At 55.1% G+C, this 21,794-nt stretch overlaps 1 protein-coding gene across 5 annotated transcripts in view; it reads left to right on the forward strand.

The window, feature by feature from the left end:
• ARHGEF10L (Rho guanine nucleotide exchange factor 10 like) overlaps window positions 1-18,956 on the forward strand; it is a 40,803-nt gene extending 21,847 nt beyond the window's left edge. For all 5 annotated transcript variants that reach the window (XM_054517137.1, XM_036396203.2, XM_054517136.1 and 2 more), the window contains 16 exons: window positions 842-958; window positions 1,058-1,150; window positions 1,969-2,142; window positions 3,266-3,411; window positions 4,607-4,794; window positions 5,653-5,768; window positions 6,448-6,575; window positions 7,424-7,524; window positions 8,856-8,977; window positions 9,818-9,904; window positions 10,388-10,608; window positions 11,887-12,041; window positions 14,891-15,033; window positions 15,586-15,760; window positions 17,097-17,219; window positions 17,999-18,956. In XM_054517137.1, coding sequence (XP_054373112.1) covers window positions 842-958; window positions 1,058-1,150; window positions 1,969-2,142; window positions 3,266-3,411; window positions 4,607-4,794; window positions 5,653-5,768; window positions 6,448-6,575; window positions 7,424-7,524; window positions 8,856-8,977; window positions 9,818-9,904; window positions 10,388-10,608; window positions 11,887-12,041; window positions 14,891-15,033; window positions 15,586-15,760; window positions 17,097-17,219; window positions 17,999-18,489 — 2,580 coding nt within the window. In that variant the 3' untranslated portion in view covers window positions 18,490-18,956. The remainder of the gene's footprint in view (window positions 1-841; window positions 959-1,057; window positions 1,151-1,968; window positions 2,143-3,265; window positions 3,412-4,606; window positions 4,795-5,652; window positions 5,769-6,447; window positions 6,576-7,423; window positions 7,525-8,855; window positions 8,978-9,817; window positions 9,905-10,387; window positions 10,609-11,886; window positions 12,042-14,890; window positions 15,034-15,585; window positions 15,761-17,096; window positions 17,220-17,998) is intronic.
• The last annotated feature ends 2,838 nt before the right edge of the window (window positions 18,957-21,794 follow it).

Consider the following 21,794-nt stretch of genomic DNA (forward strand, 5'->3'; position numbering starts at 1 on the left):
AGTCCCAGAATTCCCCTGGGGTCCCAGCAAAAGCCAGGAATGGCCCCAAATCCTGCTGGGGTCCTATCAAAAACCGGGAATTGCCCCCAAAATCTCCCCGGGATCAGAGACTGGGAATCATCCCCAATCCTCCCCAAAGATTGGGAATTTACCCCAAAACCCCTCTGGGATCAGAGACTGGGAATCACCCCCAGACCTCCCCAGGGATCCCATTAGAGATCGGTAATTGCCCCCAAAACCCCCCTGGGATCTCATCAGTCGGGAATCACCCCCAAAATCCCTTGGGATCCCACCAGGGATGGGTGGAGTGATGGAGCCCAAATTGGGATGCCCCCTACGCTTTGCCCAGCCCGTTTTTTGGGAATCCCCACCTCATTCCCAGTGTCCTGTCCTCTCCCTGTTCTCCCAAGTCGAAGGTGCTTGACTCATGGCCTTGGTAGGATAAAAAACTGGGAATCACCACCAGACTTTTCTTGGGATCCCACCAGGGAATGGGTGACGGATCGGAGTGATGCCACACCCCCAGCATTCCACAAATTCCCATTTTTTGGGAAGCCCCACACCATTCCCACTCTCCCGTCCTTTCCCAGTTCTCCAAATCCATGGTGCCGGACTTGTGACCTCAGTAGGAAGAAAAACCAGGAATCAGCCCCAAACACCCCTTGGGATCCCACCAGGGATGGGTGGAGGATTGGAGTGGTGGGACAGCCCCAGCACCTTGCCCACCCTGTTTTTTGGGAAGCCCCACCCTGTTTTTTGGGAGGCCCCATGCCATTTTTGGGAAGCCCCATGCCATTTTTGGGAAGCCCCACGCCATTCCCGCTCTCCCATCCTCTCCCAGTTCTCCAAGTCCATGGTGCTGGACGTCTACAGCGACTACGTCAACAACTTCACCACGGCCATGTCCCTGATCAAGAAGGCCTGTCTGACCAAGCCTGCCTTCCTGGACTTCCTCAAGGTCAGCGCGGCCCCTCCGCGGCTCCGCTTTTCCCAAAAATCCCCTTTTTATGGCATTTTCCCAAAAATCACCCGTTTTTGTGGCATTTTCCCCCGGCAGAAGCGGCAGATGGCCAGCGCCGACCGCGTCACGCTCTATGGGCTGATGGTGAAGCCCATCCAGAGGTTCCCTCAGTTCATCCTCCTCCTGCAGGTGAGACGAGGGAGAGGTTCCGGAGGACGTTTGGGAGCTTTTGGAGAAGGTTTTAGGGAGGTTCTGGAGATGCAGGTGTTTGGGTGCTGCAGGACAATGCCAGTTTTTTTGGATGTTTTTGGATTTTTATTGATTTTTGGATCCATCCCAAGGATCATCTCCTAAGCTTTGACTTTGGAGGTGCCCAAAGTGCTCCCAGTTCCCTCAGTCCATCTTTCTGCAGGTGAGAGAAGGGAGGTTCTGGAGGACTTTGGGGAGGCTCTGGAGAAGGTCTTGGGGAACTTTAGGAGAAGATTTTGGGGAGCTCTTGGAGAAGGTTTTTGGAGGTTCTGGAAAAGGTCTTGGGGAGCTTTTGGAGGAGGTTTTGGGGAGGTTCTGGAGAAGGTTTCGGAGAGGTTTTGGGCAAGGTTGCAGAGATTCTAGAAAAGGTTTTGAGGAAGTTCTGGAGAAGGTTTTTGGAGGTTCTGGACAAGGACTGGGGAGATTCTGGAGAAGGTTTTGAGGAGGTTCTGGACAAGGACTGGGGAGGTTCTGGAGAAGGTTTTGCGGAGGTTCTGGAGAAGGTTTTGCGGAGGTTCTGGAGAAGGTTTTGAAGAGGTTCTGGACAAGGACTGGGGAGGTTCTGGAGAAGGTTTTTGGGAGGTTCTGGAGAAGCACCTTTTTGGAGGCTGCATGACAGAGACACGCTTTGGAGTGGGCGCCCTGCTTGGATTTTTTGTATCCACCCAAGGATCATCCTCCAGACCTCGGTGTGGGAGGCTCCGTAAGCGTTGCCGTGGTGGTTCCTCAGGGCCATTCCCGGTGTTTCCGTGTCCCAGGACATGCTGAAGAACACCCCGCGTGGCCACGCCGACCGCCTGTCGCTGCAGCTGGCGCTGACCGAGCTGGAGACGCTGGCCGAGAAGCTCAACGAGCAGAAGCGCTTGGCCGACCAGGTGGCCGAGATGCAGCAGCTCAGCAAGAGCATCAGCGACCGCAGCAGCTTCAACAAGGTGGGGGCTCCTCATCACCTTCATCTTCATCCTCATCCTCCGGCTCGCCTTCATCCTCAGCCTTATGCTCCTTGTCCTCCTCGTCCTCATTCTCCTCGTCCTCACCTCAGTTTCCTCATCCTCCTTTTCTTCATCCTCCTCATCCTCCTCCTCACCCACATCGTCATCCTCCTTGTCCTCCTCGTCCTCCTCGTCCTCATTCTCCTTGTCCTCCTTGTCCTCATCTCATCTTCCTCATCTTCTTTTTCTTCCTCCTCCTCCTCTTCTTCCTCCTCCTCCTCCTCCTCTTCCTCCTCATCTTCCTCCTCCTCCTTCTCCTCCTCCTCCTCCTCCTCTTCCTCCTCATCTTCCTCCTCCTCCTTCTCCTTCTCCTCCTCCTCCTCATCTTCTTCCTTTCCTCCTCTTCCTCCTCTTCTTCCTCCTCCTCCTCCTCTTCTTCCTCCTCCTCCTCATCCTGATCCTCAGCAGGGTTTGGAGCTGCTGGGTGGGATTTGTGGCTCCCTCCCCACACTGGGGTTTTTTGGGAAGCAGGATCCCTGTTTGCTCCCTGAGGATCTTGATCCAAACCAAGCCTCGAGGGTGGAATTTGGGAATTCCTCCCCGAGGAATTTGGATTTGGATGCTCCCACTCCATGTGTGGAGTCTTCAGGTTCTGGAGAAGGTTTCTGGGAGGTTCTGAAGGAGGTTTGGGAGCTTTTGGAGGAGGTTTTTGGGAGGATCTGGAGATGTTCTTTGGGAGGCTCTGGAGAAGGTTTTTGGGAGGATATGGAGAAGGATTGGGGAGATTCTGGAGGAGATGGGGAGCTTTTGGAGAACGTTTTGGGAGCTCTTGGAGAAGGTTTTGGGAGGTTCTAGAGAAGGTTGGGGACCTTCTGGAGACATTCTGGGGAGTGGTGGAGAAGGTTTAGAGACGTTCTTGAGAAAGTTTTGCAGAGGTTCTGGAGATGTTTTTCGTGAGGTTCTGGAGAAGGTTGTGCGAGGTTCTGCGGGAAGCTGGGGACCTCTTGGAGCCGCTTTATTTTTTGACAATGCTGGGAATTGACGATTCCGACTCCGTGGTGGGATTGGCCACTCCGAGGTGGCATCTCCAGCCTGGAGTCACCATCTGGGAGTGGTCCTGCAGCTGCTGAGCTCGGGGCAGCGGCAGCTGCTGCTGTGCGAGACGCTGACCGAGACGGTGTACGGGGACCGCGGGCAGCTGCTCAAGTCCAAGGAGAGGAAGGTGTTCCTGCTCAGCGACCTCCTGGTCTGCGCCAACGTCAACTTCAAGTACGTGCGGGGCACCTCCCGACCCCAGAACCCTCGGGAGATCTCAGCACATCCCCATCCTCCTCTTCCTCCTCCTTGTCATCCTCACCTTCCTCCTCCTCATCCTTGTTTTCCTCCTCGTCCTCCTCCTCCTCCTCCTTCTCCTTCTCCTTCTCCTTCTCCTTCTCCTTCTCCTTCTCCTTCTCCTTCTCCTTCTCCTTCTCCTTCTCCTTCTCCTTCTCCTTCTCCTTCTCCTCCTCCTCCTCCTCCTTTTTGTGGGAAATCCCATCGAGTTTGGGGTGTCTGGGGGGGATCCCCATTGAGTTGGGGTTTTTGGGAGAATTCCCATTGGGTTTGAGGTTTTTGCGGGGGAGTCCCATCAAATTTGGGGTTTTTAGGGGAATCCCATTGAGTTTGGGGTTTTTAAGGGGGGATCCTACCCAGTCTGAGGTTTTTGGGGAAAATCACATTAAGTCTAGGGTTTTTGGGAGAATTCCCATTGAGTTTGGGGTTTTTGGGGGAAATCACATTATGTTTAGGGTTTTTGGGAGAATTCCCATTGAGTTTGGTTTTTTTGGGAGAATTCCCATTGAGTTTGGGGTTTTTGGGGGGAATCCCATTGAGTTTGGGGTTTTTGGGGGGGATCCCCATTGAGTTTGGTTTTCTTGGGAGATCCCATCAAGTTTGGGGTTTGCCTACCCACCTTTGGCCTGTCTCCCTCCCTGCTGCTGTGGGGTCTCAGAGCTGCTGTTGGATTTGGGAATGGGGTGGAGTTGGCGGGATTTGATGCTGCCAACTGGGAAAACCTCACGAAATTCCCAAAATCCCACTGAATCCCCCCTTTTTCCCCTCTCCAGGCCAGTGCCTGCAGGGTAGGTGCCAGGTGTGCTGTGCTGTGTTGTGTGCCCCAGCTTTGGGGGTTCCTGCACGGTGTGGGGTGCTCGTTCTGCGGGATGCCTTTTCTGGGGGGAAATCCATGGTTTTTGGGAAAATCCAGGGTGGGGGGGTTGACTTGGAATTCTTGCCTTGGCAGAGGCCGGCTGGAAATCAGCGGCCCCACATTCTGGGGTTCCTGCATGGCGTGGGGCGCTCAGCTTGCAGGACGCATATTTTTGTGGGGGAGAAAAAAAACGGGGGAGGGGGGTGTTTCTTGGGAAAACCCATGAATTTTGGGAAAATCCGGGATTTCCTTGACCTGGAATTCTTGCCTTGGCAGAGGCCAGCTGGAAATCAGCAGCCTGGTGCCGCTGGGCCCCAAGTACGTGCTGAAGTGGAGCACGGCCCTCCCGCAGGTGCAGGTGGTGGAGGTGGGCCAGGAGAGCGGCGCCGGTGACAAGGACAGCGCCGTGGCCGCGGCCAACGCCGGCCAGCGCCGGCACGCGCCCGCCGGCCAGGCCGCCCACAGTGAGCTCCCGGGGGCACCTGGGGGGCTCGGGGGCTCTCGCCCCTCTGAGGGGCGCTGGAGTCACCAGTGCAGCACCCGGGGCCTCGCCCCTGGTGGGACAGCCTGGGCGGGGATCTGGGGGCGTTGTAGGGGATTTGGGGGCGTTGTAGGGGATTTGGGGGGTGTTCTAGGGGATTTCACCCATCTGAGGGGTGGTGGAGTCACCAGTGCAGCACTTGGGGCCTCGTTCCTGGTGGGACAGCCTGCCTGGGCGGGGATCTGGGGGCGTTGTAGGGGATCTGGGGTGTTCTAGGGCATTTTACCCATCTGAGGGGTGGTGGAGTCACCAGTGCAGCACTCGGGGCCTCATTCCTGATGGGAGAACCTCCCTGGGCAGGGATCTGGGGGGTTTTAGGGGATTTCACCATTCTGGGAGATGGTCAGGGCCTCATTCCTGGTGGGATGACCTTGGTGGGATGTGATTTGGGGGGTTTTAGGGGATTTGGGGGGTTTTAGGGGATTCCACTGCTCTGGGAGGTGGTGGAGTCACAGATGTGGAGCTCCAGTCTCATTCCCAGTAGGAGAGCCTCCCCGGGCTGGGATTTGGGGGATTTTAGGCAGATTTCGCCACTCTGGGAGGTGATGCAGTCACGGATGTGGCACTCCAGCCTCATTCCTGGCAGGAGAACCTCCCTGGGCTGGATCCGGGGGATTTCACCACTCCGGGAGTCCCCATCCATGGAGATGTTGGACCCCGCGGCTCTTGGGGCCGTCCCTGGTGGTGTTGGGTCACGGGCTGGGCTCCATCTCGGATCTTCTCCAGCCTGGTGGATCCCGTGGCGCTCCGTGTGCTGAAATCCCGGTTTTTCTCCCCGAAGATAAGGTCTACCTGGGCCCCCCGCGGCTCTTCCAGGAGCTGCAGGACCTGCAGAAGGATCTGGCGGTGGTGGAGCAGATCACGCTGCTCGTCAGCACCCTGCACGGCACCTACCAGGTACTGCCGCATTCCTGGGAACCGCTGCATTCCCGGGAACCGCCGCATTCCCGGGAACCGCCGCATTCCCGGGAACCGCTGTGCTCCCGGGAGCCGCCTGCATTCCCGGGAACCGCCTGCATTCCTGGGAACCGCTGCATTCCCGGGAACCGCTGCATTCCTGGGAACCGCTGCACTCCCGGGAACCGCCTGCATTCCCGGGAACCGCCGCATTCCTGGGAACCGCTGTGCTCCCGGGAACCGCTGCATTCCTGGGAACCGCTGCATTCCTGGGAACCGCCGCATTCCCGGGAACCGCTGCGCTCCCGGGAGCCGCTGTGCTCCCGGGAACTGCCTCATTCCTGGGAACTGCCCGCATTCCTGGGAACCGCTGCGCTCCCAGGAGCTGCTGCATTCTGCATTTCTGGGAACCACTGTGCTCCTGGGAACTGCTGTGCTCCTGGGAACCGCCCGCATTCCCAGGAACCGCCGCATTCCCGGGAACCGCCGCATTCCCGGGAACCGCCGCATTCCTGGGAACTGCCGCATTCCTGGGAACCGCTGCATTCCTGGGAAGTGCTGCGCTTCCAGGAATCGCCGCATTCCCAGGAATCGTCGCATTCCCGGGAACTGCCGCAGCTCTTCCGGGCGGGATCCGGGCTGGTCCCGGCTCTGAGGAACCGTTCCTGGTGTTCTCCAGAACCTGAACATGACGGTGGCACAGGACTGGTGCCTGGCCCTGCAGAGGATGATGAAGGTCAAGGAGGAAGAGATCCACTCGGCCAACAAGTGCCGGCTGCGGCTGCTGCTGCCCGGGAAACCCGACAAGTGAGGCGGGAATGTGGGATATGGAGGAGGAGGAGGAGGAGGAGGATGAGGGTGAGGGTGAGGAAGAAGAAGAGAGAGAGGAGGATAAGGAGGATGAAGAGCAGGATGAAGATGATGAGGATGATGATGAGGAAGAAGAGGATGAGGAAGATGGGGATGAGGGAGAGGAGAAAGGAGGAGGTGGAGGAGGAAAAAGAGCAGGAGGAAGATGATGAGGAGGATGATGAGGAAGATGATGGGGAGGAGGATGATGGGGATGAGGGAGAAGATGATGAGGATAATGACAGTGAGGAGGAGGATGATGGGGATGAGGATGATGATGAGGAAGATGAGGATAAGGAAGAGGAGGAGGAAGAGGAGAAAGGAGGAGGATGAGGAGGAAGAAGAGCAGGATGAAGGTGAAGAGGATGAGGAGAATGAGGAAGAGGAGGAGGAAGATGACGAGGAGGAGAATGATGGGGATGAGAGTGATGGTGAGGAGGGAGGAGGATGAAGATGATGGGGATGAGGATGAAGATGAGGAAGAGGATGATGGGGATGAGGATAAACAATGGTGAGGAGGAGGATGAAGATGAGGAGGAGGAAGGTGATGGGGATGAGGATAACGATGGTGAGGAGGAGGATGAAGATGATGAGGAGGAGGATGATGGGGATGAGGATGAAGATGATGATGAAGAGGAGGATGGTGGGGATGAGGATAACAATGATGGGGATAATGGGGGTGAGGATGAAGATGAGGAGGATGATGGGGATGAAGATAACAATGGTGAGGAGGAGGATGAAGATGAGGAGGATGGGGATGATGGGGGTGGGGATGAAGATGAGGCTGAAGGCCGCCGTGCCCGCAGGTCGGGGCGCCCCATCAGTGTCATGGTGGTGTTCATCACCCCCAGCCCCCTGAGCAAGATCTCCTGGGTGAACCGGCTGCACCTGGCCAAGATCGGCCTGCGTGAGTCCCGCTCTGCCCGAAACCCCGGGGGAAACCGGGAGCCAGGGGAGGGAGGAGAACGGGGAGGCTTTGGGGAAGCTTGGGGAGAAGGTTTGGGAATTTTCTGGGAAGGTTGGGGAGGTTCTGGAGAAGGTTTGGAAAAGTTTGGGGAATGTTGGGGAGGTTCTGGAGAAGGTTTGGAAAAGTTTGGGGAATGTTGGGGAGGTTCTGGAGAAGGTTTGGAAAAGTTTGGGGAACGTTGGGGAGGTTCTGGAGAAGGTTTGGAAAAGTTTGGGGGATGTTGGGGAGGTTCTGGAGATTTGGGGAGGTTCTGGAGAGGGCTTGGGAGGCTTTGGGGAAGCTTGGGGAGAAGGTTTGGGAATTTTCTGGGAAGGTTGGGGAGGTTCTGGAAAAGGTTTGGAAGGTTTTTGGAGAAGGCTTGGAAAAGTTCGGGGAGTGTTGGGGAGGTTCTGGAGAAGGTTTGGAAAAATTTGGGGGATGTTGGGGAGGTTCCAGAGACTTGGGGAGGTTCTGGAGAAAGTTTGGAGAAGTTTGGGGGATGTTGGGAGGGTTCTGGAGGTTTGGGGAGGTTCTGGAGAGGGCTTGGGAGGCTTTGGGGAAGCTTGTGGTGAAGGTTTTAGGGAGGTTCTGAGAAGGTTGGGGAGGTTCTGGAGGTTTGGGAGGTTTTGGGGAGGTTTGGGGAATGTTGGGGAGGTTCTGGAGAAGGTTTTGGGGGAAGTTCTGGAGAAGGTTGTGGGGAGGTTCTGAGAAGCTTGGGGAGGTTTTTGGGAAAAGTTTGCGAGGTTTGGGGAAGGCTTGGGTGTTCTGGGGAAGTTTTGGGAGGCTTTGGACAATCTTGGGAAGGTTTTGGGCAACTTCTGGAGGAGGTTTGGGGAGATTCTGGGGAAGGTTTGGGAGGTCCTGGGAAAGGTTTGGGAACTTTTTGAGGAGGTTGGGGAGGTTCTGGAGGAGGTTTGGGAGAAGGTTTTTGGAAGTTTTTGGAGAAGGTTTGGGAGGTTTTGGAAAAGGTTGGGGAGATTTGAGAGATCTGGGAGGTTTCGAAGGAGGTTGGGAAGGTTTTGGAGAAGGTTTGGAAGCTTTTTGAGGTTGGATAATCCCATACCCACAAGCCAGAACCCCCATCCCAACCTGATGTCAGGGAATGCCTTACGATGAAACTTCTTCCCATAAATTTGGTTTTTTGGGATTTTTTCCCCCTCCACACTGCAATGATTCTGAGAAGGGGATGAGGCACATCCCAAATCCATGGAAAGCGGTGGGTTGGGGTGGGGATGGATCCCAGAGGGGGAGTTTGGGGTGGGGGTGATCCCGGCGCTCCCGGTTTTCCACAGGGGATGAGAACCAGCCGGGCTGGCTCTGCCCCGACGAGGACAGGAAGAGCCGAGCGCCCTTCTGGTGCCCCATCCTGTCCTGCCACATTCCAGCCTTCTCCTCCAAAGCCTTGGATCTGCAGGTGAGAGCCGGAAAAACCCCGGATCCGGCCGGGAAGGGCACGAATCCCACCCTGGAGGGGATGGAAAACCCCAAATCCGTCTGGGAAAGGCACAAATCCCACCCTGGAGGGGATGGAAAACCCCAAATCCAGGCAGGAAAGGCACAAATCCCATCCTGGAGGGGATGGAAAATCCCGAATCCAGCTGGGAAAGGCACAAATCCCAGTCTGGAGAGGCTGGAAAAGGCAGGAATTGATGGAATCTAAGGGGGAAAGTTGGGAATGGCAGCTGGATCCCAAATTTTGGAGAATGTGCTGACATTCTGCCTGCTTGCGGTGATTTGGGTTCTCCATCCCCTTTCCCTTCATATCCATGATTTTGGAGCAGAAAAGCACAAATCCCATAAATCCCACAGTGGAGGGGCTGGAAAAGGCAGGAATTGGGGCATTCCAAGGGGCAAAGTTGGGAATGGCAGTTGGATCCCAAGTTTTGGGGTTCCCACTGATCCTCTGCAAGTTTGGGATGATTTGGGTTCTCCATCCCCTTTCCTTTCATATTCATGATTTTGGGGTGGAAGAGCACAAATCCCACAGTGGAGTGGCTGGAAAAGGAAGGAATTGATGGAATCTAAGAAGGAAAACTGGGAATGGCAGCCGGATCCTGAATTTTGGGGTTCCCACTGATCCCCTGCCTGCTTGGGGTGATTTGGGTTCTCCATCCCCTTTCCCTTCCTATCCATGATTTCGGGGCAGAAAGGTACAAATCCCATAGTGGAAAGGCAGGAATTGGAGCATTGCAAGGGAGAAATTGGGGAATTGCGGCCGGGCCGGGTCCCAATCCCAATATTTTGGTTCCCACAGCTCGGAGCTGCCGTGCACAATCCCGTCCATTCCTCGCTCCTGGGGTTCTCGGCTGTCAGCACCTCCCTGCCCCAGGGCTTCCTGTGGGTGAGCACAGCCCGGAATACCGGGGTTGGGATTTGGGGTTTATTTGGGGTTTGGGGTTATTTGGGGATTTGGGGTTTGGGATTTGGAAAATCCCAAATTTGGGGATGGCTCTGGCCGGAATCCTCTTCCCAGGGATGCTCATTCCTGTTTTTCCTGATGGTGGGAGAGGGGCAGGAGGAGGTGGGGGGACAGGTGGGGATCTCTGGGTGAGGAAAACTCCAATGGATCCCAAGATTTGGGGTGATTTGGGGTTATTTGGGATTTAGGATGGCTCTGGCTGGAATCCTGGAATACTCATTCCTGGTTTTCCTGCCCCACAGGTGGGAGGGGGGCAGGAGGGAAGGTGGAGATCTCTGGGTGAGCACAACACCAATGGATCCCGGGATTTGGGATTATTTGGGGTTTTGGTTCTGGGACTGGGATTTGGGACGGCTCTGTTGGAATCCCGGGATGCTCATTCCCACTTTTCCCACTTTTCCCCAGGTGGGAGGGGGGCAGGAGGGGGCAGGGGGGCAGGTGGAGATCTTCTCCCTGAACCGCTCCGTGCCCCGAACCGTCAAATCCTTCCCGGTGCCGGCCCCGGTGCTGTGCATGGAATTCATCCCGGAGCCGCATCCCGAGGATCCCGCGGAGCAGGGAATGGCCCCGGACCCGACCCCCAACGCCCCCCACCCCGCAGTGTGCCTGGGGCTGCAGGACGGGAGGTGAGATCCCGAACCCCAGCCCTCATCCCAAATCCCGGCTCCCATCCCAAATCCCAGGCCCGATCCCAGATCCCAGCTCCCACCCTGCTCCCTCCCTGCACTCTGGGGCTGATCCCGATCCCGATCCCATTCTCTCCCCTGTGCTCCGGGGCCATTCCTGATCCTGCTCCCACCCTCTGCTGGTGCTGCAGGACCAATCCTGATCCCAAATCCCAGCCCTGACCCCGCTCTCTCCCTGTGCTCCAGGGCTGATCCCGATCCCGATCCCTGCCCACGCTCCAGGGTTGATCCCAAATCCCAGCCCTGATCCCACTGTCTCCCAGCGCTGTGGGGCCGATCCCGATCCCCTTCTCTCCCCATACTCTGGGGCCAATCCCGATCCTGATGATCCTGATCCCGTTCTGTCCTGGCGATGCGGGGCCGATCCCAATCCCCTTCTCTCCATGTATTTTGGGGCCAATCCCAATCCCGATCCTGTTCTCTCCCCGTACTCCGGGGCCAATCCTGATCCTCATGATCCCTATGATCCCTATGATCCCATTCTCTCCCCATGCTGCGGGGCCGATCCTGATCTGTTCTCTCCCCGTACTCTGGGGCCAATCCCGATGATCCCGATCCCATTCTCTTCCTGCTCGGCGGGGTTGATCCTGATCCCAATTATCCCAACCCCGCTGTCCCTGCCCGTGCTCTGCGGCCAATCCCAATGATCCCAATGATCCCAATTATGCCAATGATCCCGATGATGCCGATGATGATGCTGATGATGCCGATGATGCTGATGATGATGTGGATGATGATGATATGGATGATGCTGATGATGATGATGATGATGGGGATGCTGATGATGCGGATGATGATCCTGATGATGATGATGCTGATGATGATGATGATGATGATGCGGATGCTGATGATGCCGATGATGATGATGATGATGATGATGATGATGCTGATGATGATGATGATGCGGATGCTGATGATGCTGATGATGCTGATGATGCCGATGATGCCGATGATGATGATGCTGATGCGGGTGATGATGATGATGCCAATGATGATGCCAATGATGCCGATGATGCCGATGATGCTGATGATGATGATGCTGATGCGGGTGATGATGATGCTGATGATGATGCTGATGATGCTGATGATGCTGATGATGATGATGCTGATGATGATGTGGATGATGATGATATGGATGATGCTGATGATGATGATGCTGATGATGCCGATGATGATGATGATGCCGCTGCTGCCGCTGACGGTGCCGCTGTCGCGCAGCCTGCTGGTGTTCGGCGCGGTGGCGGCGGGGACGCCGGTGCTGCAGCGCTGCCGCGTGCCGGGCGCGGTGCCCGTGCTGTGCCTGCGGAACAGCCCCGCATTCCTGCTGGCCGGGCTGCAGGACGGCAGCGTCGCCGCCTTCCCCCGCAACCACGGTGAGCGCTGGGAACGCCCCACGGGAACGGGGTGGGTCCTGCTCAGGAAATCCCGTCCGGATTGGGATGGATCCCCCTGTAGGATGAATCCCCGTTTAGGATACCCTGGGATTGGGATGGATCCCCGTTTGGAATAGCCTGTCGGGATTGGGCTAAATCCCCCTTTAGAATAAATCCCCCTTTAGGATATCCTATTGGGATTGGGATAAATCCCTCTTTAGGATAAATCTTCCTTTAGGATATCCCACATGGATTGGGATGAATCCCTCTTTAGGATATCCCATTGGGATTGGGATCAATCCCCATTTGGGATAGCCTGTCGGGATTGGGTTCAATCCCCCTTTGGGATAAGTCCCCCTTTAGGATAAATCCCCCTTTAGGATCAATCCCTCTTTAAGATATCCTATTGGGATTGGGATGAATCCCTGTTTGGGATATCCCATCAGGATTGGGATGGATCCATGTTTGGGATTTCCCATCGGGATTGGGATGGATCCGTGTTTGGGATATCCTGTCAGGATTGGGATGAATGAATCCCTCTTTAGGATAAATTCCCCTGTAGCATATCCTGTTGGGATTGGGATAAATCCCTGTTTAGGATAAATCCCCCTTTAGGATATCCCATGGGGATGAATCCATATTTAGGATTGATATTTAGGATATCCTGTTGGGATTGGGGTAAATCCCCACTTATGATATCCCATCAGGATAAATCCCAATTTAGGGGGTCCCATTGGGATAAATTCCTATTTAATATCCATATTTAGGATATCCCATCAAGATAAATCCCCATTTAGGATAAATCCCCATGTAAGCCCATTGGAATTGGGATGAATCCCTGTTTAGGATAAATCCCCATTTAGGATATTCCATCAGGATAAATTCCTATTTGGGATCCATATTTAGGATATCCCATCAGGATAAATCCCTGTTTAGAATAAATCTCTGTTTAGGATATCCCATGGGGATGAATCCATATTTAGGATCAATATTTAGGATATCCTGTTGGGACTGGGATAAATTCCCATTTAGGATGTCTCCTCTGTATAAATCTGATTTAGGATTTCCCATTTTGGATAAATCCCCATTTTTCCTTGGTTTTCCCAGTATTTTCCCCTTCCCTTGGCAGCCCCAGAGCAGGAAAATCCCATTTTCCCATGGTGGATCCAAACAAACTTGTTTTGGGGGAAAACCTTGGGGAAATGGTCCTGGGGAGGGGCTGCTGCAAGATCTAGGGTGGGATCACAAGGAATGGGAATTTTTGCCTTCCCAAAATTCCCAGTGTTAGGGCTGGAAATGGCATTGGTCCCCCCCAACCCCCCCGGGTGGAAAATTCCCTTTATTCCCTGGATTTTGGGGTAACTTTCCCAGGATTTGGCTCAGGCTGAGGTCCCATCCTGCTGTGATCCCTCTTCTGCAGGAATTCCTGGGTTGGGAAGTTCCTTGTTTTCATCACTAGGGGGTTGGGGAGAGCCAGGAATCCGGCGGAATTTTCGGACACAGTTCCGGGTTTTCTCCAGGAAAAGCTGCAGGAAGCAGCACCTGGCTCAATCCCGAGCCACCCAATCCCCCTAAACTCAGATTTTTGGGATTGTGCCAATCCCCTCTCCCAAATGGTGGCGATGCTGGGAGCCAATTAAAGGGATCTAATTAATTTTAATTGATTAAACAGCAGCCACGGGGGGCAGTTCTTAACCTCATCCTGACTTTTTTGGGAGGAATGAGCTTCCCTGGAATCACTCCTTTTCCCTGGAAATTGGGATATGCTGGGAGCAGGGCTTGGAGCATCCAAAGGCTCCAGATTCCTGGGATCTGAGGGTTTGGATACAAAAACATGGATTGGGAATAAAAAGAAGGAACGTGACAATCGGGATGAATCCAAGCCTCTGGCCTTGGATTCATCCTGATCCAGCTGCTCCCGGATCCTCGGGATTGGGCCTGGAGTGGCCCTTCCAGAGCAAATCTGTTTAAAAAAATGGAATTTGGGCTTTTCCAAGGAGCCCTCAGGGTGGAGGTGGCGGCTCCTTCCCTGCTCCAGTGCCATGTGTGGTGGGAAAAGGGAATTTTAGGAATGCTGGGAGGTGGGAACGACCCTCCTGGTGACTCCTGGGGGAGCTCAGCCGCACCTGGAGCTTCCCGGCTGTGCCGAGTTCCCTGTTTTCCCTTTTCCCTGTTATCCCATTCCACGTGTGCTCAGCATTCCCTGTTTTCCCTGTTATCCCATTCCACGTGTGCTCAGCATTCCCTGTTTTCCCTTTTCCCTGTTATCCCATTCCATGTGTGCTCAGCATTCCCTGTTTTCCCTGTTATCCCATTCCACGTGTGCTCAGCATTCCCTGTTTTCCCTTTTACCTGTTATCCCATTCCACGTGTGCTCAGCATTCCCTGTTTTCTGTTACCCTGTTCCATGTGTGCTGAGCGTTCTGTGTTTTTCCTGTTATCCCGTTCCCTCTTATCCCAATCCCCGTTATCCCGTGCCCTGTTGTTATCCCGTTCCCCATTCCCTGGTACCCCATTCCATTATCCCATTCCCTGTTATCCTATTCCCCATTATCCCATTCCCTGTTATCCTATTCCCCATTATCCTATTCAGTTATCCTGTTCCTCATTATCCCATTCCCCGTTATCCCATTCCCTCTATTCTCTTGCCATTATCCTGTTCCATGTTTTCCCATTCCATGTTTTCCCATTCCCCGTTACCCCATTCCTGACCCCATTCCCGCTGATCCCGTTCCCAGAGGGTTTATGGGACGCGGGCTTGGTGCGGACGCTCCGGGTGGGGTTGGGCCCATTCCTGACCCCATTCCTGACCCCATTCCTGACCCCATTCCCGCTGATCCCGTTCCCAGAGGGTTTATGGGACGCGGGCTCGGTGCGGACGCTCCGGGTGGGGCCGGGCCCCGTGCGGGCGCTGCTGGTGCTGGAGGAGTCGCTCTGGGCCAGCTCCCAGAACCTCGTCAGCGTCCTGGGGACACCCGAGCTGCAGAGCCAGGTACGGGAACAGCGGGAACGGGAGCGGGAACGGGGGGGATAGGGGTGGGGATAGGGAACAGCGGGAATGGGATCAGGAATGGGAATGGGAATGGAAACGGGAATGGGAATGGGAACAGGAACAGGAAGAGGAAGAAGAGTGGGAATGGGGATGGAAACAGGAATGGGAACAGGTACAGGAATGGGATTGGGAATGGGAACAGGAAGAGGAAGAAGAATGGGAGTGGGAATGGGAACGGGAACAGGGGAACAGTGGGAATGGGAAGGGGAATGGGAGTGGGAACAGGAATGGGATCAGCAATGGTTATGGGAATGGGAACAGGAAGAAGAATGGGAGTGGGAATGGGAACAGGAACAGGAATGGGAAGGGAAACGGGAGTGGGAAGAGGAATGGGAAAATGCCCTGGAAGGAGCTTGGAGTGGGGCTGGATTCTGGCGGGGAGGGCTGGGAGCTGAATTCCCGGTGGAGCTCTGTGCTCCCAGAGCAGGAATTCTGGGAATTCTGGGAATGTTGGGAATATTGGTAATCCCGGGAATGTTGGGAATCCCCCAGCACTGTTTCGAGGCGCACCCCGACCCCGCGGCCGCGGTGACGCTGATGGTGCGGGCGGGCAGCGGGGTCTGGATGGCCTTTGCCGAGGGCTCCTCCATCCGCCTGTTCCACACCGAGACCCAGGAGCACCTGCAGGAGATCAACGTGGCCACCAGGACCACCCTGCTGCTGCCCGGTGAGCAATTAGCCATTGATTAGGGCAATTAATTAGTGATCATGGGGGAATCAGGGAATGGGACCACCCTGCTGCTGCCCGGTGAGCAATTAGCCATTGATTAGGGCAATTAATTAGTGATCATGGGGGAATCAGGGAATGGGACCACCCTGCTGCTGCCCGGTGAGCAATTAGCCATTGATTAGGGCAATTAATTAGTGATCATGGGGGAATCAGGGAATGGGACCACCCTGCTCCTGCCCGGTGAGCAATTAGCCATTGATTAGGGTCGTTAATTAATGATCATGGGGGAATCAGGGAATGGGACCACCCTGCTGCTGCCTGGTGAGCAGTTAATGATTGATTAGGGCAATTAATTAATGGATCCATGAGGAATCAGGAAATGGGACCACCCTGCTGCCCAGTGAGAGCCAAATCGGCGCTAACGAGGGGTGGGAATTAATTTATGAATCCATAGGGAATTAGGGAATGGGACCTTCCCGCTGCCCAGTGGGATCCTAATTAACAGCTAATGAGGGGGATTAATTAAAGGATCCAAGGGGAATCAAGGAATGGGGCACCCCAGGGGGTCCCACCAGGATCCACAGCTTTCCCAAGGAACAGGGCAGGGATGGAGCTGGGCAGGAATTGTGTCCCATGATCCCAGCCCTGGATCCTGACTTTGTCCCATGATCTTGTCCCTGGATCCCAAATTTGTTCCATGATCCCATCCACGTCCCCCATCCCTGTCCCACTCCGGTTATCCCAGCCACATTCCCACTCCACAGCTCCATAATCCCTTCAATAGTTCCGAGCACCAGACTTGTGTAATTCCTTAGTTTTTCCCCTTTTCCCTCTTTTTCTGGGCATGTCCTGATATCCCGATCTCCTGATATCCTTCCCATCCCTGCATTCCTGGGCAGGAATGTTGGGATTAGATCCATTTGAACTCCTGCTCCCAAACCCTTTGGAATGTGGCAGCTCCTCCATGAGCCACAGCGCTGTGGATTTATCGATTTCTCCGGATCAATCGCTTTCCTTGGACTCATCTTTCCGTGGATTTCTCTCTTTCCCTGAGATAACCTTTCCCTGGATTTACCTCTTTCCCTGGATTTATTGCTTTCCCAACTCCCGCTGACTCCTTCCCATAAAATCCCCATTTCCTGCTGGAGTCTCGCTTTTCTCCCACTTCTTCTTTTCCCTCTCTTCATTCCTTTCTATTCCCAGCGCTCCCCTCTGGGCGCGGATCTGCCGGGATCTTCCCGAGGCCGATCCCTACAGAAACCCCGCGGCCGGCCGGGAGTTGGGCCGTGGGGTTTTCCCTGATCCTGGCTTTTCCCGGCTTTTCCCGCTGCAGGGCAGAAGCTCGTGCGCGTCACCAGCCTCCTGCTGTGCCAGGGCTCGCTCTGGGTGGGCACGGATCTGGGAATCATCGTCCTGCTGCCCGTGCCACGCCTGGAGGGCATCCCGAAAATCACCGGTGAGCTTCCCGGGAAAGCGGCGACATTCCTGGAGAAACAGCACCAGTCCCGGAGAAACGGCGCTGTTCCCAAAACACAGCGCCCGTTCCCAAAAACCAGCGGCGTTCCCAAAAAACAGCACCATTCCCAAAAAATGGATTTGTTCCCAAAAAACATCGCCGTTCCCAAAAAACATCGCCATTCCCAAAGAGCAGTGCCGTTCCTAAAAACCAGCATTGTTCCAAAAACTGGCGTTGTTCCCAAAAAACGGTGGCATTCCCAAAAACCAGCACCATTCCCAAAAAACAGCGTTGTTCCCAAAAAATGGCTTTGTTAGCAAAAAACAGCACCCATTCCCAAAAAACAGTGCCATTCCCAGCCTGATCCCAGCCCATTTCCAGCTTGTTCCCAGTTTGTTCCCATCCCAATCCCATTGTTTCCATTCCCATCCCATTCCCAGTTTATTCCCATCTTATTCTCAGCTCATTCCCATCCAAATTCCACTGTTCCTATTCCCAGCCTATTCCTGGGCTCATTCCCACCCTGATTCCTCTGTTTTCTGTTCCTGGCCCATTCCCAGTCTCATTCCCAGACTCATTCCCATCCCAATCCTGCTGTTTCTGTTCCCATCCTGCTCTTTCCATTCCCGTTCCCATCCCAATCCCGCTGTTTCTGTTCTCATCCCGCTGTTTCTGTTCCCAGCCCATTTCTGGCCCATTCCCAGCCCATTCCCAGACTCATTCCCATCCCGATCCCGCTGTTTCTGTTCCCGTTCCGAGCCGATCCCGCTGTTTTCCAGGGAAGGGGATGGTGTCCCTGAACGGCCACGCCGGCCCCGTGCAGTTCCTGGCGCTGGCTCTGAGCACTTTGGCCCCCGACGCCCTCCGGGCCGAGCAGGACGAGCCCGACGAGGCCGAGGAGGAGAAATCCCCGGATCCGGAGGGGCTCCAGCCGCGGGAAATGCGGAAAAAAGGGATTTTGTTACAATACCGGCTGCGCTCCACGGCGCACCTGCCCGGCCAGCTGCTCTCCGTGCGGGAAGCGGCACCAGGAACGCCGGGAACGCCGGGACACGCCGAGGAGGACGGATCCATCTACGAGCTGGCCGACGATCCCGACGTGTGGGTGCGGAGCCGGCCCTGCTCCCGGGATTCTTCCCGCAAGGAAATCTCCTCCGTGGCCATCGTCTCCGGAGGCCGCGGGTACCGGGATTTCCGGGCAGAATCCGCGCGCCGCTCCGGAGCTGCCGACAGCTCCCTGCTCATCTGGCAGCTCCCGCTGGCGCTCTGAGCCCGCCCGGAATTCCCCAATTTCCTACCTCAGGAGTCCCCCGAATTCCCGGGAGCGGCGCCGCCCTGGGCGCTTGGGCCGCTGCGAGGAAAAAAAAAAACTGGGAAAAACGCGGGATTCTCCACCAGATCCAGCGGATCTGGAGTTGGGAGCGGCGGGGTTTTCCTGGTTTCCCTGCGTGTGTGTGTGTGTGTGTGGGTAATCCCTAGAGATAGAAATCCCTGGATTATAAATAGGATGTAAATTATTACCTGTAAAAAGAAGGAATCTGTATATATTGGGAATGCCGGGAAGAGCAGGAGCAGCTCCCGAAAAAGCGGCTCCAGCTGCAATATCCGCTCCTGTTCCCGACTGGGAATTTGAGGATCTTCCATACTGAAATCCCCTGGATTTGGGAGCTGAGCCCGCTCGGCTTCCCGAGGAAAGGAAAACAGGGGGAGCGTGGAAATAAATCCCATAGGAATGGCCGTGGTTTCCTTGGTTTGTGGCTTCGGGGCTTTTCTGGGATTTGGGAGCAGCATTCCAAGGGTTCTGCTTCCCTGGGAATGCTCCAGGATGGGGCTTGGAGCAGCCTGGGAATGCAGGTTCCAATGGAATGGGATGAGCTTCTGGATGATTCAGTCCCATCCTGGAATTCTGGAATTCTGATGCACCCTCCTGGAGCTGCACATCCTAAAAATCAGGTAAAAACCCCCAAAATTTCCTCTTATCCCACTAGGAATGGGGTGGGATGGAGGGAAAATCTATCCCTCCTTCCTCTACTTCAGCCCTCTCCATCGGTACCGGAAAAATCCCAGCCCAGGGAGTCGGGAACTCATCCTGGGACTGGATCCATTCCCGCCTGTAACAGGAATTCCATGGGGAGCATCCCAGTCATGGGATGGATATTCCCGAGCCCTGGAATGGGAGCTGCTGATGGATATTCCATCTTCATCCCAACCCTCTCGGGGATATTCCATCCAACCTCATCCCAGCCTTCTCAGGGATATTCCGTCCTTATCCCAACCCTCTCAGGGATATTCCCCTCTCCTTGTCCCAACCCTTGCTGCATCCTTGGAATCCACAGAGCAGCCGCAGTCCCCGCGGGGCCGATCCAGCTCCAGGGGCTGAAACGATCCCAAAGAAAAGGGGATTTGCTGCTCCCACTCCCTCTGAGCCAGGCACCGAGCCGGATTGTCCGAGGCCAGCGCTGCTTTTCCCACATTTCCCATTCCAGGTGGGAATTGGGGTCAGGGGGTTGATTCCAGGGCAGGCCCCGCTCCTGCCTGCCCCGGGGCTCCCGTGTTCGACACCGGCTGCGCCGCCCGCCTTGGGGACATCAGGTGGCATCGAGTGACACTCGGAGGCTTTTGGTGCCTCACCCCGGCACGGCTCAGCTGCTCCGGGCGCCGGAGAGCTGGGAATGCTCCGGATCCAGGGATTTCATGGTCTGATTCCTGCGCACAAACACCGCAGCGGCCCTGGCTAAAAATAATCAACGTTGGCTGCATTCGGGGCTGATTGACGAGCTCTGCAGGCGGCAGCGCCTCCTGGGAATTCCATGGGATGAGAGCTTGGAAATGGGACTCGTGAGGGCTCATCCCCTCTGGAAAAACTTCCCAGGATTTCAATGTGGGCAGATAGAGAGGAGAGCAAATTCTAGGGGAGAAATCCAGGAATATTTCACCCCTAAGGTGGGCAGAGCTTCTAGGTGTTCCATGCAAGGAGGAGTAATTCCATACTTCCCACGCACGGAGAGGTTGGAGTGTCCATGACTTGTGTGGGCTCATCCCCTTTGGAAAACCTTCCCCGGATTTCCAGTGTGGGTTTACAGGAAGCAAAGCCAATTTGAGAGGAGAAATCCAGAAATATTTCCCCCCCAAGGTGGGCAGAGCTTCCCTGCCTTCCATGCAAGGAGGGGCTGGAATCTGCGACTCGTGGGGGCTCATCCATTTGGAAAACCTTCCCTGGATTTCCAGTATGGGTAAATAGGGAGCAGAGCCAATTTTAGGGGAGAAATCTGGGAATATTTCACCCCCAGAATGGGCTATGGAAGAACTTGTGTAGCTTCCATACAAGGAGAGGTTGGAAACCGGAGTGTCTGGGGCTTGTGGGGGCTCATCCCATTTGGAAAACATTCCCAGGATTTCCAGTATGGGTTCCTAGGGAGCAGAGGCAATTTCAGGGGAGAAATCCAGGAGTATTTTGCCCTCAGGTGAGTTTTTCCCCTTCCTTGAGCAGGATTTGCCCTTCCCAAGTTTTCCAGTCCCTGCTGAGGAGGTCCCTGTCCCACTCATCCCAACTCACCCCAGCTGTCCGTGCTCTCCTGGGATGCAGAGGAAATTCCAAGGGTTTTCCTCCTGGCTGCTCTTCCCAAGGAAGCACTTCCATGTGAACGCCTCTCTGACTCCATCTGTGTGCTGGTGGGAACTGGGAATGGAAAAGATGGACATGGAATGCTCCGGGTTTTGTTCCTGGGATCTGGAGCTGCTGGGAAGAGTTTTCCAAGTTTCCGGATCCGAGGCAGCTGCCTCAATCAGGGATCATTGTTCCCTGCTCTTCCTGGGAATTGGCTCTGCCAGCAAAGGGTGCCAAGGGGAGAAGCTGAGGGAGCTGGGAACATTCCAGATCCTGCTCCAGCTCTGGAATCCAACCTCATCTCCTGGGCTTGCTGGAAAAGCCTTTCCTGCCCCAAAATTTCTCTCCTGAAGGATCTTTTGGATGTGGAGCAGCTCCGCGGGGCAGGATGCGGATCCTTGGGTTGGAGACACACGGACGTTCCGCATTCCATTGGACATCCCACATTTTATTGGACATCTCTAATTCCATTGGCTATCCCACATTCCATCGGACATCCCTTATTCCATCGGACAACCCACATTCCATTGGCTATCCCACATTCCATCCCACTCCTGCCCGCTGGCTTGGGCTTTGCAGGGAATTCAATGGAGCTGCTGCTGCTGAGGCCTTTTTTGGGTTATTTTCATCTCATTCCTTAAGGAAAAGGGAGATGGATTAATCATTCCTGGATTTTCCTGCTCCAGGCTGGAGTCCTCTTGTCTTTATTTCCCTGTCACTCCCATCTCCCCCAAAACCAGCTTAGAGCTGGTGCCTGTCCAAGCTTAAACTCCCCCAGAGGCTTATCCCGGCCGGATTCCTGGTTTTTGACAACCCTCTCAGCGCTCTGCAACTCCCTCTTCCCAAGATAATGGGATTAATTACAGCCGGATTTGTGTTCCCTGCGCTGGGTTTGAAGGAACCACTTGGAAACGCTGATGGCTTCGCCTTCCCCCTCCTTCTCCTGCCGGATTTGGGCTCTGGAATCT

This window comes from Molothrus ater, chromosome 23 (genome assembly GCF_012460135.2).
Source record: "Molothrus ater isolate BHLD 08-10-18 breed brown headed cowbird chromosome 23, BPBGC_Mater_1.1, whole genome shotgun sequence".
NCBI classification, from domain to species: domain Eukaryota; kingdom Metazoa; phylum Chordata; class Aves; order Passeriformes; family Icteridae; genus Molothrus; species Molothrus ater.